Here is a 16,970-nt window from a genome sequence, read left to right as displayed (position 1 = left end):
AATGGGAAGGGCACTGGTTTCCTGTATACAGTGCAATGAGTAGCGGTATTGTCAGACTTCTTTGGAAGTTACAGAATGAAATAAGATGGCCTATAGTTCCTCTGTGCCCATGATAATGTAGATTGCCTATGCCTGCCTTGTAATAAATGCTGAAAATATATCAGAAATAACAGTTTTTCCCCCTTCCTTTGTTTTCTTTCTATTGACCTCAGGAAGCAAGACACATGATGTACGCCAAGGAGCGGAGGAGCGATCTGCTCTCTCGCTTACATCTCGCAGCAGAGAATTCAGATGTTCTCCAGATGGTATCCAGAAACACTGCCATGCATAAAGAGCCTGTCAGCCCTAATGAACACAGACTGGTGAGCACTCCTATTTTATCCTGCATGAAAACAAAGTGCCTCTTCCTATAAGCTCTGTGAGTAGAACCTTGCTGCAGTTTTTCTAATTGCCATATCATATCCACGCATCACCCTTGGAGTGGTCCTCTGCTGCCAGTTTTTTTTTTAACAAGCAGCTGATTGTGGGGGCCCCTAGCTGACCTGAACTGTAGGCTTTTTGTAGAAATCAAAATAAAGTAAACCTGTGCTTAGTCAATGCTGGAAAAGGCAAAATGTTCACTTAAGACTCAGCTCTGGGCACTTTTTTTAATATTACCGGCCCCCATCTCTGGCTGCAATTTTTAGGGCTAGTTCACACCAGATGCAGTTGCGATAAAGTCCGTTCAGTTTGGCAGCTGCATCAAAAATGCATCACAATGCTATCCTATGGGATTTCTGGTGCACTGTTTACACCAGTGCAGTCCATTCCAATGCAGTGAGAAAAAATACTGCTTGCCCTATTTTAGCTGCATCGGATCGTAACAGAACGCATGCAAACGCAACGGAACCCATACAAAATGAAAAAAGAAAAAGCAGAATTTGGAAGTGCTCTGACAGGAAGAAGGAATTGGCATAATGGTCTAATTTACATTTTGGAAAAAAATGCATCAGATTGCGTCAAAATCGCGGTAAAATCACAGTAAAACCGCGTCAAACCGCATCGCACTGCTGCTGCGCAGACGAACACAGTTGTGATGCAGTTCTGGTGTGAACTAGCCCTCACCTTCAATCATAAGCTGTCCACTGCAGTTCTTTTTCTCCACAAACTGAACACATACTATGAATGCAGGGTGTCATGGCCCCACCTCTGAGGGGGCATCACCACTGTGTCTTCCATTCATAGTGTATTGATGCTGACTCATTGGGGGTGATTTACTAACCTAAACACACGCACGCACCAGGTGCGTGTGATTTTCACACAGCAAAACGTATTTATCAACCAAAAAGTCTCTAAAAGCATATTTCTACTAATGCCATATATGGAAAAATCATGCACATGATGCATATATAATGCTGCTTCACAGTTTAGACAAAAATGGTTAGCTCATGCATTTACATTCCTGTATTCATCAACGCAAGCAACATAGAGCTAATTTACACAACATCACCTTGCAATTCATGCAGGGCTTTGCACAACACACCTGCTGGGTGTGTACACACTACAAAGGTGTTTAGATTCCACCCATAGATCATGCTGGGAGTGAACACACTACAGAGGTGTATACATGTTCGTGGTGTGTTTATAAGGTTAGTAAATCAACCCCATTATCTCAGAGGACCACCCACCGCTATGGAATTTGGGAGAGCAGGAGGACCCCACATGTGATGTGACCGGCTAGTATACGGACAACAGTTTGTGGACACCTGACCACAAGGTGTTCAGTAGGGTTGAGTTCAGGACTCTGTGCAGGTAACAAGTTCCTCCACACCAAACTCATGTCTTTTTGGAGCTCGCTTTGTGCACAAGGACACAGTCATGCTGGGCCTTGGCAAGAGGGCATGTACATATACTGTATAGTCAATTGTTTGTGGACACCTCACCATTACACCTATACAAGTTTGTTGAACATCCTTTTCCAAAATCATGGGCATTACAATGTAGATTTCCCCCACTCCCCCTTTGCAACTATAACAGTCTCCACGCTTTCGAGAAGGCTTTTCACAAGATTTTGGAGTGTGCCTTTGAGAATTTGTGCCCATTCAACCAAAAGAGCATTTGTGAGGTCAGGTACTGATGTTGGATGAGACCTAGCTTGCAGTAAGTGTTCCAACATATTCCAAAGGTGTTTGGAAGGGTTGAGGTTAGGGCTCTGTGCAGGCCACTCGAGTTCCTCTACACCACACTCATTAAGCCATGTTTTTATGACCATGTCCCTTACTTTGTGCACAGGGACATGGTCATGCTGGAACAGAAAAAAACCTTGCTCCAAACGTTTGCCACAAGGTTGCAAGACCACAATTGTCTAAAATGTCTTTGTGTATTGTGGCATTAAAAGTACCCTTCACTGGAAACACCTGAACTCATTTAGATGAGTGTCCACACAGTTTGGGCCATTTAGTAGGAGTGATGGTGAAGTATTCACAAACTTTTAGCCATATAGAATATGAACAGGCAGGGAAGCTTTTACCGTCTATCCCTCCAAAGTGCTCCTCCCTTTTCCAGTACCTGCAGTTCTTCCCAGTCTCCAAATGTGTAAAAGAATCTATTTCCCATCATTGGGCACCAGTTCTTTGAGAAGGTGACTCAATTTGTAGGGACAACGTCCTTATGCACCCACTAAATCCTGAAGTGTGAATTGAGCCATATCATTGTGATAGGTGACTGCATGCTCCCATCTCTCCAGCTCTGGAGATACCAGTTTTGTATTTTAGGGCCCGTTCATACCAGAAGCATTGGGGCTGCACTGGCCGCTTTTTACAGCTCTGCCCCAATGCATAGACAAGTCAGTTTGCCTTGTTTTAAATGCGTATAGTTCACAGCGCTATGTAGCAGTGGTGTGTGCTAAAAAAAGTAAGGCCTTTTTCTCAGTGCATTGTGGTGCGACACGGTAAAGCCGCATTGCAATGCATTGTGCCGATAGAACTTGATGAAATGTCACTTGTGACGCTTGTGAAAAATAAACAGTGCAATGTGCCAGGATCTGCACATCAGCACTGCACCTTAACGCACACCTGCAGCCTTGCGTTTAGCACAACTAGCTGGTGTGAATTTGCTCCCTTTTGGTATGGTAAATTTACAGTTGAAATAGTTTTATTATATCTCTTATAAGTGAAAAAAAAAACAACCTGGTGATCCTGCCAGAAATCCAGTGCTGTCCTTTGTCCTGTGCATTTTGCAGTGTTATTTCAAGCAGTCTTATTAGTCCTATTCAGACTACAGAATACCTTCCCCATGTTATGCAGAGGGACAGGTGTTCTGTAGTCCTGTCCTAGAGCAATAATTCTGCTTCTCTATAGATGAAGTACAGTGAGTGAGTGTTTCCCACAAGGACAGGAAGAGTGTTGCTGGCAGGATCAGGATCACCAGGTAAAACTATAGGGAAAAAAAAAGAAAACGAATGCAGTCACCACATCTAATGACTGGTAAACTGCAATATATGACATTTTAGTTCTTGGGTTTGGATACGCTATAACCCTTTCGCTGCCACCGCCGTAAGGCATACGGCGGAACAAAACTGTTCCCAGCTGGCCAGGTCTGTATGCCTTACGGCGCTGGCATTTACAGTTCTGGTATAAGCTCATGGTCGCTTTAGCGACCATGAACTTATACCAGAACTGTTCCCCAGACAGTCCTCGTTAAATGAATAGCTGTCATCAGCGGCTCACAAGCCACTGATGACAGCTATTAACGACAAACATTCTGGAATCTGTGTCGGCATGGATCCCCGCTGCTCTCCGCCGCTTGTAGGGGCTGTGGCAGCTGGGATCCGAATCCAAATGTCCGGGTGGTAGAGATCGGAGCCGCTGTCATCCTGTCAGTTTCTGGATGACAGCGGCTCTGTGCGTGGCAGAGCGGGGGATCGTTAAATATCAGTGATATTTAACGATCCCTCTGTGCAGAGCAAACACCGGAGTGATCGTATGATCACTCCAGTGTTTGTAAATAACTGGGGACACATAATACTATCTGTCCCCAGTATGAATGAACAGGATGTGATTTAAATCACTTTCTGTTCATTCATGATTTCTTAATGAGGAGAAGCACTCAGTACAGAGGCTCCTCCCCATTCAGAAACTGCTTGATAGTAAATATTTTATCATCAGTTTCTGAATGAATGGGAAGCCTCTGTACTGAGTGCTTCTCCTCATTAAGAAATCATGAATGAACAGGAAGTGATCCATTGAGTGCTGAGGCTGCATTGAGTGCTGTGTCCTCAATTTCCTTTTCTATTTCAAAAGTGAAATGTCAGGGGTCTGTTTAGACCCCGGATATTTCCCCGAAGCCCCCAACAGTAAAAATAAAATTTAAAAAAGAAATTTAAAAAAAAGCTAAACAAATTATTAAAAAATAAATAAATTTCTAAAAAAAAACACAAACCCCCCCACCCCCACACACATAACACACGTGTACGCCATGCACATGCGCTGCAGTGCGTTGTTTGAACCCATCACAGTGCATCATTTAGTGCAGAAAAAGAAATGGAGGACTCTGCGTCTTTAGTTTATTTTTCTGTTTAAAAAGGGAAATGTCAGGGGTCTGTTTAGACCCCATATATTTCCCCGTAGCACCCCCAACAGTAAAAAATAAAAATAAAATATGTATATATTATGAAAAAATAAATTAGAAAAATGTAAAAATAAAAAACTAATAGGAAAAAACAACATAAAACCATGTTGTGGTGTACGCCATGCACATGCGCTGCAGTGCGGTGTTAGAACGCATCGCAGTGCATGATTTTTTTCTTTTTTTAAGGAGGTATAAAGGAAAGGAGGAAGAAAGTGCATTGGGGACATTAAGCTGACCGTGGACAATACATATCAGTCAATCATAAGGAAATTATCTTCTCTTCAACAGGGTTTTATTCCAAAGCCGCCTTCAGGAAACACGGAGAGGTATGCTACAATCCGCACCTTTATCTACAAACAGGATCGGACAAGAAGAAGCCTAAGGAAGATAAAAGAAGACAACAATGAACTTATAATGTAAGATTCTTTGTCATTTGCTCATTATACACTGATATCACTTCTTATCCATGTGAAAGGGCAGAATGATTTGTATCATAACAAAGCAATATAGTCAAGTGAAAAAAAATAGAACCATATGGGACATACGGTATCTCCACTTCTAACTGTTTCTGGTGTACCCAACCTCGGGCAGATTTGTCCACCTTATGTGGAGCTGAACAGTTCTATCTGACTTTTAAAGACATGTAGATAGTTTCCTATCTACTATAATACTGCTTCCTATCCCTTGCACACCTGAAATATGTCTGTTTTTTTGTATGAAGACCTCTGGGCTCATTATATGAGAATATTCCTAAAGGATTATTTATGGCCTTCAAGGCCATAGCGATCAGCTGGATGAATCCATCCTTCTTGTACGTCTTACTTGAAGTTGTTAAATAATCAGATGATTCTACATGAGAAAATTATGTATGAAAGGAGAAACTGTCCCCTTAAAGCTTATCTAAATCCAAAAGGAAATGTAATATATTGCTGCTGATCAGTAAATGTGGTGGCTGCATTTGTTTTCTTTTAGGCTGACCATACACCTATCAATTTTTGTCATTCAACCTGCGGGCTTAACAAAAAAAAATGGTCCTGATTCCTCCATCAACACAAACAGCGTGTTGATCGAGAAATCCTGCTGTTTGCACTGTATTCTGACTGGTTTCACTGCCTCCTGTCAGAATACCCGATCAGAGCAGGCAGCTCATTGGCTGCCGGCTCTGATCAATCGAAAATTTTCCAGGCGACTCCTTCGATTAGCTGATTGAGTGTCACGATCTGGGATAAGGCTCAGAGTCCAGTAGCTGAAGCAGCAGGCAATTCGTTGTATAACAGGCCGGGTTTGGTACGCAAGCAGCGGGTAGTAGTGGAGGAGCAGGCAGAAGCGTAGTCAGCAAACAACCCAAGGTCAGGAGCTAAAGGTATCAGGTATGTAGCAGAAGACGGTGAGAGTAGTAGGTGAATCAGCAGCCAAAGGTCGATACACGGGTAGCAGTATGAGTAGATTGTAGCACAGATGGAGCAGGAAGCAAGATAATGGCAGGAGCACAATAATCTGGCAAACAGGAAGTACAGAGGCATGGCTTAAAGTGACATTAAACCCTCAGATTTTTTAACATAAACCAATACTGTAATTGTGCGCCTTACTGTAATCCATGGTAGTTTCCCTTCTCTTTGCTCCTCTTCCTTTTAAATCCTCATGTCTTCTTATGATGGGGGGGAGAACTTCCCTTTGCAGCTGAGTGCCTCTTTCTGTAGTGCTGGCTCAGGTTGTGAACCTACACGCAGACATCATGTATCCATTTCAGAGACAAGGCAGTCTGCTGCAAAACAGAAGTTCTGCCCAGCATGAGAACAGATACAGATTTAAAAGGAAGAGCAGCAAAGAGAAGGAAACCTTAGTCTTGCGATGGTTGTAAAAACGTACGATCTGCCCATCTTGGACAGGCAGATCGTACTCTCGATCATCGCAAGCCCGCCCCCCTGAGGGGCGGGCCTCCGATGACCGCAATGCTGAACGGGCAGTGTGCGCACACCGGCCCGTTCGGCATTTGTCTCCCGAGCACCGTTCTAACCAGCCGAAAATCGTACGATTTTCGGCTGGTTTTCTAGCATGCTCCTTAGACAAAAGACGTGCGACCGTACAGTAGAAACGGTCGCACGTCTTCGTTAACACTGCTCGATTCTCGTACGATCACGGGATTTCCCACGATCCTCGTACGAGAATCGAGCAGTGTATGGGCACCTTAACACAGTAGAGCAGGCAAAGAGCTATCCAAGGTTCTAAGGTAGCTCAGCAGGTAGAACCACCGCCAGCGGCAGCAGCGGCCCTCGGTTCAGATCCGGTTCCTGACATTGAGCAATGCTGGCAGAAAGGGAGCTGACAGCCCCACACACTGTGCATTAAAATCCATCTGAAATTTGGCCAGTGTATGGGCACCTTTAGGCTTTTTTTCCTTTATTTTCACCTAGTGATTAGGCTAATAAGTTTGTTATTTTCGACTAATTTCCTTTACCGCACCAAGCTGTCCAGCAGAAGTAGTAAATAGAGGGTTGAGACAAGCCATTTACCACTGACAGTGGTGCTTACAATGGTCTGATTTTATTTATGTATGTAAAACCTTTATCCCAAAAGCAAAAAAAAACTAAAACTGTTGCTGTAAGTGATTAAAAAGTGTTAGCCGGAGTTTGCCTTTAATTTGATAGTCAAGTCCATCTAAATCTTCTCATTCATCTAACACTTCCCCCTCCACAAGGTGACAATGCTGCTGCCCATGGGTGGTTCTGTTGCTCCTACATAGAGTGGAGTCAGCCCAAGACAGGAAGTGTGTTACTGGCCGGATCACCAGGTGGAAATACAGTGAAAGAAACCTTAAAAGCACACGAATACTGCCACCCTTTTTCAAGCTTTAATATATTATATTGTTGTTTTTGGGCTTAGATGCACTTTAAAATAGTTTTGAACTCTCCAATTTTCTTTCAATAATGAATCTAGATCAAACAAATATACATCGCCCAGCAAAGTTTTTCTTTACATTTTCACCCAAGCACTTAGGGCTTGTTCACACCAAATGCAGACCAGATCTGCATGAGTTTCTGCACATGCAGTGCAGTGTGTCTTGCCCTGTTTCTGATGCGTTTTTGAAGTGTTCTGGGCCGTTTTTTAGCCTAAAATGGGCTTTCAGTGCGTTCCAGGGCATTTGCATGCGTTTTTGATGCATTTGCATGCGTTTTGGTGCATTCCAGAGCAGAAAAAAATAGGGCATGCTGCAGTTTTTCCACATGCTCTGGAACTGAACGCTCAGGTGTGAACTAAAGCCCAAAATACCATTGGTATACATTGGACACAGTTGTGATCCGTTCTGCAACTGCTCTGCGCTTGGTGTGAACTAGCCCTTAGAGCTTGTTCACATAAATTGTGGTGCGTTTCAGAGTGGTAGTTGCTGGAACGCACCGCAATCACTCACAAAACTTCCCCCTGGGTTCTGGGGCGGGAGGGGGCGTGGCGATGCATTGAAGTCCGTGCGATATGTTCCACTGCAAATGCAAAAAATAGAGCATGCAGCATTTTTGGTGTGTTTGCAGTGGACCGGAATGCAGGCAATATTTTTCCACGCGTCCGATCGCACTGCGGGCGGCGTGGCTGCGGTGCCATTGACTTCAATGAACCGCCACGCCCCCTCCCTCCCCAGAACGCAGGGGGAAGTTTTGTGAGCGGTTGCAGTGCGTTCCAGCAGCTGCTGCTCTGGAACGCACCACAATTGGTGTGAACAAGCCCTTAGTCATCATGTTACCAAATAGCTGGCTCCAACTCTCTCAGCTTGGTTTCCTTGAACTTCCAGTTCAGTCAAAATCACAAGGAACAGAGCAGTCTCCAACAGCCGCCCATGTGCTAGCTTGGAGAAGGGAGAAAGAGGAATGAGGCACCCAGAGCTTACTAACACCCTCAAGGGTGGCTTCATAGGATCCATAGGAAAGAGAAAGGAGCCCCCCTACAGCAGGATATCAGTGCTTAGTGGAGCAGCTGATTCTGCAGGAACCTAACATTTTTTAAACATCAAGCAGCAGCATCCATTGTAAGATATAGAATGAACCTTTTGACTTTAATATCACTTTAAGTTCCATAAAATGTGGCCCCACTGCAAAGGTAAGTTTTTTTTTTTTTAATTCCTTGAGTTCTTCTTTAAAAAGAAAACAAACTGTAAGACATGGAGCACCATTTGTTTTGATGCACCTGTAATTTATTTAGCTGATTTAAACTGAAGGTTCAATTGGGCTTTAGACCCCGTTAACACTGAGCGGTTTATCACGCGATTTCCGCTCCAAAATCGCGCATATTTCCGTGCAATGTCGCTCAATGTAGCTTGTCCAATGTATTTCAATGGAGCTGTTCACATCTCAAAGCTCAATGTCGCCTGTAGCTCGTCGCTCAAGCTTGTAGCTCGAACATGACCTTTTTTCCGGTGGATGTCGTGCGATTTGGCCCCATAGACTCAATGGTGTCGCGCAAAGTCGCGCATTACCGGTGATATTGCGCAACAGAAGGGTCACTTTTGCACAGCAATATGGAAGGAAAGAATGATGTCACATCAAGACCGCTGTTGATTGGTTACAGGCTCAGCCCAATGTAGCAGCGGCGAAGTCTCTCCCAAAAGTCGCGCTACGTAGCGCGACAAAATGTTCGCTGTCGCTCAATATTGCACAATGTAGCTCAATGCCGCTCAGCACAAAATCGCGCGGGAAAACGCGCAATTCTCCATGTCGCTCAGTGTGAATGGGGTCTTAAGAATAACAAAGTTATGAACAGGTCTGGTGATAATAGTGTTTATATACCAGCAAACCTTATTAAAAATAAGATAAGTGATCCTAAACAGCAGAATTATGCCATATACACTTGCATGTTGCTATGGAGTTTATAGTAACTATATTAACTGTATAGTATATTGTAGTTTATAGTAACAGATTCACCTTAATGATTGGCAGGCAGGTAATTTTCTTGCTTATTATTATGTAACAAATCAGCATCTGTTTGGAAGTCTTGCCAGATCCCCGACCTTTGTGTTCTTCTCTCTTCCAGGAAACAAAGGAGAGAAGTGATGAGCAGTGTAAGCCCAGGGGATGCAATGTTGTCCTCAAAATCAGGAGGAAGAGAGAGGAAAGACGCTCGGACCTGCTTTGAAGTGGCGGGCATATCTGGAGGGGATATGCCTACACAACCTGTCTATCTGCGGAGTGACACCTGTCAGGACAAAGCCTCGGGTAAACATTAAGGGTTCACCAAGAATCACCCACCATACTAAATGAATATTTCATTTTGTGGTGTTTATTATAACATAGAACAAGGCATTTTGTGTTTCACTGAAAGAAACATCAGTGTCTTATTCTGTTGACTCGTGCTCTCTGAAATGAAGACTCACAGTAGTCTATCAGCCTTTTACTGTCATATATTCCCATGGCGCACAGGCAGAAGTGTGGGAAGCCAGCTTGTTCTGGCATCTAATGAAAGCCACAATCCTCCATGAGCTTCAATAGTTTAGTCTTTGGAATAAGTGTTAAATCATGCAACAATTATTCATATCTCCAAGCACTCTCATAATGAGATCCCAACGTCTGAGTTTCCAGGTCTGCTGCGGTCATTTAATTCACGTAATTTATATTATGCTAAATGCAACAGGAGTAGAGAAAACAGCCTTAGAAGGCAGGAACACCCAGAACTCCAAGGTGAGTGAGAACAGAGGTGAGAACTATGGTGGAAGGTCTCCTCCCTGGAAATGTGGCAACAGGTGACTCTGACAACCAGGTTCACATTGTTTTCAAGCTTGATCTTCCATATTCTTCATTATATTAGTAGCAAATTGTTGTACCAAATGTACTCCCTTCCAATCTCTCCCATCCATTCGCCCGCTGACCCTTTGACAAAAGACCCAAGTCCGCTGTCAAAATGACCCTTTGTGGCACCTCTTCAGTAAGAAGAGACTGGTGATCCTCACGGTGGCAGCTGGTCTTGTTGCTGCCCTTCATTGTAACATCATCACGCCACTGCTTTAATCTTCAGGACTCTGTAAGAATCCCACCTATGAACAGCCATTAGGAAGTATCCAAATCACCAGGGAGGGATGTGGCCACTCTCCCATTCTTCAGTGCAGAAATAGAAGATCCAGGGTGTCACGTGACCACATATGTAGGTAAGTATATAGCCAATTAGTTTGCTCTTGATGGATAAGGTGACAGTGTCCCTTTAATCCTATCACTGTCATATGTGTATTTAAAAATCTTTAGAAAGAAGTTTGGTTTTCTTTTAAACAACTAAATACTAAGAGTAGTCATAGACAAGGGAGGTTGACTATAGAACTGTGGTAGCCGCTTTTGGGTTTAACAAGATCGTTCTACCCGACCAAATGTTTGGCAAAGGGATGTATGTAAAGGAGGGGGGTTGAACAATAGAGATTGCTATGGGTTACAGTTTTAAGACACTTTAATAAACTAAGCTACAAATTCTTTGAGAAAAAGTAATCTGTAGTATCATGCAGTATCCGTACCATCATTTTGTGACTTGCTCTCATCATTTCCAGTTCCAGATGACAGCATCATATTGCACATCCACAGGCTGAGAGCCAGACTCGGCTGGAAAACACAGTCTCCCGGTCTCCAGCAGGTGCCCAGATTGTCAAAGTCTGATAAATATAAGCGGCTCATTGAGGTAAGGTTAAACTTTAAACAGTAAATTCTCCTGCTTTTGAAAATGTCATTTTCTAGAATCAGGTCAGTCTGTGTCTTCCCAACCACACCAGGCTGTTGGCAGGATTGTAGTCATGTCATTCATTTTGCTATGTGTACCAGTTATGGGTACCAGACATCACCAAGCACTTCCCAGACTCCCAGATCTAAAGGGTGTGTCGAGCCAAGAATAACATAGAACCAGTCCCCGTAGCATCTGACAGTTTGTCTCTGCAGCTGCTGTTCTTGTGAGTAGTCCCCCTAAGTGTTCCATGCACTTCCTTTTCTGGGCCTGTACACAAAGCAAAAGTGGGGTATCTTTCTGCAATATGGGCATAGCACAGGGCCACATATTGAGGGCAAGGCTTAAATCATTAGGCATGTATTTCCATAAAATACTGTGTGTAATGTGTCTACGATTTCCCTGTTTAGGAACAAACTCTAATGAAGGAAGACGATGGAGAATTTGTATACTGTTTGCCCAGGGGTCATGATGACCCCTCTATGCGATATGATCCGTATGATCTCCAAGTGGTTCCAGCTTCTACTGCAGTACAGTCTGGCATGTACTGGACTGTCAGTGCCTCACGGTTGTCTAAGGTACGAAAACTAAACTAGCACAGTTCCCAGAGACTGCATTGTGTAACTCTACATCAGAGCTGAGGCAGTATCACCATTTCTGGCCCTGTTTCCCAACTACAGACATGTCTGCTGGAGCAGCTAATGCTTCTGTGTATGACATAAGGCACATATCCCATCACCCAGATACATTATATCCAGCTTTGTACAGATTTCCCCCAATCCAGCAGTTTTTTCAGATCTTTTGTTAGGCTGCTGAGTTGTGTATGTACTGCTGGCCACCATTTAAGTCAAGAGTCAAGTCCAGAGTCAAGAACAGCCCCAACTCAAGCAACCTTTCTGTAGACCTAGAGTTTTTGAAAATTGGATTTTAAAGCTGAACTCCAAGCACAGCCAGGTGGGTGACACCATTTTCTCTGTTGGTGTCACCTCACTGTCTGCTGATTGGGACCTGGTCTTATTACAAGTGCACATGACAATAGTGACAACATGTGGGTGCAATTGTTGCATATGTTAGTGATGTGATTTAATGTCAACTTTTCTCAAGTTACCAAATATTCTTCTTAAACTTGTACAAGAAAAAGATTGGCCACCTCCATGCCTGAGGTCCACTATATTAATGTGCTCTGTCCCATACAGTGAACTCCAATTAGTTGGGCTTAGAGCAGAACTTTCTATGTGGTGAAACCTCCACTGCCAGGTTATATATGGGGTAACCTCCCCTGCCGGGTTATTTTATTCAAGCAACTGGCACCTTCCAATGTCAGAATATCTGAACAGTGACTGCAATTGATTGGTTTAAGCTGGCCATATACTGTTATAAACAGCTGATTGGCTGCTGTTTGTTTGCTCAAACATTTTCTATCCGGCTACTTTGATTTTCTGATTGGAGGATACTAGACGAAGGGGTCCCAACAGGGGCACTCACTGTGCAAATTTCAGCCGGTTCGCACTGTGTATGTCAGCTATCTTAGGTCTTTATACTGATTTATATTTGTCAGATTGTTTTTGGTAACCTGTCTGCTACCGAGCTTTACATACTGTCTCCCAGCTTCTGAGTGTGCAGTGTTGTTCATATATAAGCTCGCATAGTTTTAATAATTAAAGTCTGAATATTTAGATTGCTCCATAAACGTTATGATGGGTTAACCTTTTTTCTAGTCATACAAGATAACAGGTCACAACTATCAGACGTATGCCATAAATCAATGCAAACATCGGTGATAGTGTTTAAAGTGTAGCAACATTTAGCACACCAACTCATTCAGCTTATATTTAGGCCAGTGATATCATTTCTGATTGGTTGCTTTGGATTTCTACACATTTTCACAGTCCAGTTTTGTCTGTGTTCTTTTTGTATGATTAAACCTGACTGCAATTTATAAACCATCTGCCTGCATGTCTCCAAATATTTCCATCACACACTCTCCCTTATGGTAGCAATTGTGAATAGATATTGGTGGTTTCCCCTGTAGATATAAAGAACAACATTTTTCCTGTGAGGACTATTTGGAATAATAGTTTGAACAGCAACACCAGCCAAAACAAATTCCTAAATTTTGGGTGGAATTTAGACACACCCATATTTAACCAAGGTGGTCAATATAGAATCCAGGAACTGAAAGTGCTGAAAATTAATACATTTGATTTCCTAGGATGAAGTTTAGAGGACCCCTATAATGAGAAATTATATAAACTGCTAAGATTAAACTATATTTCCAAAAAATGCTGCTATCCTGGCTGTCATGCTGATCCAGGGTTTCAGTACTTTCTTATTTTCTGATCAGGAGCAGAATTTCTGACTTTGATGTGCCTTTGCTGGCTGCATGCTTGATTGAGGTTAGTGATTCGGAAAGTGTTCACGCCAGAGCCAGCCAGGCAAATAGCTTTTCTCAGATGGAAGTCAACAATGGATGCTTCCAAATATTAATTAGTTTAGGTTTCCATTAAAACATAGAAATGGCAAATAAATAAAAATGTTATGCTAAATCCTGTCTGAAGTTTGGCACCTTCTGATCACTTTATAGTTCTGTATCCCTGCATGTTATGGTTGGTGACTAATGTAAGCGAGCTGCTTGGGCAGCACAGTGGTGTAGTGGTTAGTGTTCCTGTCTTACAGCACTGGGAGTCACAGGTTTGAATTACGGCCAGGTCACTATCAGCAAGGAGTTTGCATGTTCTCCCTGTGCTTGTGTGGGTTTCCTCCCACACTCCAAGTTGGCATCTTACTGAGAGGTTAATTGGCTCCTGTCTAAATTGAACACTTAAGGTGCCCATACACTGCACGATTCCCGTATGAGAATCGTGGGAAATCGTACGAGGATCGTGCAGTGTGAATGAAGACGTGCAACCGATTCTACTGTACGGTCGCACGTCTTTTGTTTAAGGAGCATGCTAGAAAACCAGCCGAGAATCGTACGATTTTCGGCTGGTTTTTAGCATGATCGTAAGATCAATGCCGCACGGGCCGGTGTGCGCACGCGCACACTGCCCGTTCAGCATTGCGGTCATCGGAAGCCCGCACCTCAGGGGGGCGGGCTTGCCATGATCGCAAGTACGATCTGCCTGTCCAAGAAGGGCAGATCGTACGTTTTTTTAAATTACTTTACAACCATCGCAAGACAAAAGTCTTGCGATGGTTGTATAGTGTATGGCCACCTTTATAGTCTGATCCACTAACCCCAATCAATTATGCATACAAGCATCTGAGACAGGGAGCCTAGATTGTAAGCTCCTTGCGGGCAGCACATGTGAATGTGCAACTATGTAAAGTTCTGGGTAATTTGTCGGCACTATATAAATACCTGTAATAATATTTTACCTGTCAAAGAATTTGTATATTTTTCCATCCAGTCCTGTGATTTACACAGAAATATGCTGTTTGGTAGGGCAGGGGACCTGTTTTTACTCTGCTGCAGTTAAAGTGACATTAAAGTCAAAAAAATGTTTCCCTCCACCCATGTTAATGTCAGCACTTACCTTAAATGATGTCTTTTATTCCGATCTTCTTCTTCTTTCCTGATGTTTTCATTTGTCCCTCCAGCGTTACGGCGGCTCTCCGATCCAGCGCTGACCCCCCTCTGCTTGCAGGCACTTCCGATCCATCAGTGTCTGCAGGCGGGTGCACGCGTCCATAGACTTACCTTGCGTCTCTGCTCGTTTCCCGACCGAGAATCGTAACTGCGCATGCGCTCGCCCCAAGATCCTTTGCGGCCGTACGAGCAGTTCCTGATTCTCGGCGTGGGAGCGCGCAAAGAAAAAAAGGTAAGTTTAAACCGCTGTTTTAGCGGTTTTTTTTTTTTTTTAAACTGTTTGCCTATATCTACTGCTTGATAGCAGTGGATATAGGCAAAAAAACGGGAGGGTTTAGAACCCCTTCAAGTAACACTTACAAGTATTTTCCCTTCCTCGGCCTTTGTCTGAACAGTGAAGGAGAAAAAGTAGAATTAGGAGCTCATTTCCCTGTTTCCCTTTGGCCTTTCCTCCTGCCAGCATGCTCCTAGTTAGCACATGAGCATTGCAGTACAACTGACTGACTCATTGTGTTGCTTCTCACTTTCCCAGCCTGAGCTTTGCTGTACATGGGCTGCAAGAGGCTGATACCAAGTCAAATTCAAGTCTTTACACTGCTTGCAATAGAAAATACAGTTAGTGTCTTTTATGTCTGTCTGCCGTTAAGCTTTAAAATATATATTTTTCTCAATTAAAATGCTGCTTCTTGCTCTTACACTTCAGTGCTCTGTGCTGGCAGAGCTGAGTTGCAACCACACCCCTCAGCGCAAGTATTCCTATGCAGATTTCTATTGCAGAGAAGGGAAGGATGTGTGTCTAAGCAGGTCTTTTACATTACACAGTACATTGGGTTTAACTTTGGTGTCGATAGAACTGCGCAGTCATAGTTATCTACCTGTAACAAGAAAGTAAGGGTAAGAATGGAGGTGGTTGGTACAATGTCTATCTGACTGCATATACATTTCTGTGGCTTCAATAAGTATAGCTTTTGTTTGTTTGTCTCTCGGCTGGCAGTATCTTTTATTTGCACTTACTCTGTCATTCCTCAGATATACATGGTGAACGGAGCAGAGATAATGGAGACTGTGCCTATTACTGAATGGTTACACGAGCAACAGAAATACTACACAATTAAGAATATGCGAGTATTCTCCCAGTTCAGGTAAGAAGGAAGCTAAATCTTTCTGAACCTTTGAAAAAGTTATTACATTTCCAAAGGTATTGTTATAAGTTTTTAACTCTCTATTTTAACAAAATCATTTTTTTGTTTACTGTATAAAATAAATGCCACTACTTATACTATAAAATATATAAATAGCATGTATGTCACAGGTTTCCAGCACATACAGTAAGAAGTAAAGATTTATTTCTCCTGTAACATAGTAATCCAGGGCTCTAGGCAGGTTTCTTAATATAGATAGATGAAAGTAGTCACTCGCACTCCATGATAAGCTAAGGAGATGTGTGTTATCTCAGTCAATAAACAGCATTGACATTAATATCATGGAGTGCGAGTGACTACTTTCATCTATCTACATTTCACAGAGGCATCCGTCACCACCGCACCCACCCAGTTGGATTTGGGTTTTTGTCTGGTCAGGAGTGCGTTGGGACAGGAGGATTAGGTTTCTTAATATGACACTTTATTACCAAAAAATATCAGCTATGACTTAGGACTTTAAAGGGTGCTGTAGCGAACCCCCTAAGGAGCCGCAGAGGAAAGGTGGGTCATCCATTATAGCCAGTATAGGGAATTCGGTGTACGGCTGCCCCAAAGGCACTTACCACCCTTTATTGTGACCGATAAAAGTGAGGTCCAGACTTAGATTTGATGCTGTGAAACTTTATTGAAGACCTTCAGGGAGAGAGGTTGTGGGTCAGTATCATCCAGGCTGGTTTGGACTCCTTTGAGCAATAGGACAGAGTAACTGCTGCCATTACAGACTAGGAACTTTAAAGGAGAACTATGAGGCGAGTGCTTTTCACTCACCTCCTAGTTCTAGCCGACCTGTGACAATGAGACTGTCACAGGTCGGCTCAGTAGATCGGGAAGTGAGCAAACACATACCGGCGTTCGCTCACTTCTCGATCCTGTCACGGCTCTCTGCCATG

The 16,970-nt window shown here is 43.2% G+C and overlaps 1 protein-coding gene across 1 annotated transcript in view; it reads left to right on the top strand.

Moving 5' to 3' along the window:
* Window positions 1–227: 227 nt before the first annotated feature.
* The window catches only part of DNAH14 (dynein axonemal heavy chain 14), a 188,228-nt gene continuing 171,485 nt past the window's right edge, over window positions 228–16,970 (top strand). Inside the window, 7 exon segments of the mRNA XM_018556494.1 lie at window positions 228–362; window positions 4,897–5,024; window positions 9,628–9,809; window positions 10,225–10,287; window positions 11,123–11,250; window positions 11,700–11,867; window positions 15,908–16,020. Of these exon segments, the coding sequence (XP_018411996.1) occupies window positions 228–362; window positions 4,897–5,024; window positions 9,628–9,809; window positions 10,225–10,287; window positions 11,123–11,250; window positions 11,700–11,867; window positions 15,908–16,020 (917 nt within the window).

This window comes from Nanorana parkeri, unplaced genomic scaffold (assembly GCF_000935625.1).
Source record: "Nanorana parkeri isolate BGI_ZX_2015 unplaced genomic scaffold, ASM93562v1 scaffold240, whole genome shotgun sequence".
In the NCBI taxonomy this organism is placed as follows: Eukaryota; Metazoa; Chordata; class Amphibia; order Anura; family Dicroglossidae; genus Nanorana; species Nanorana parkeri.
This window is presented reverse-complemented; position numbering and strand designations above follow the sequence as displayed.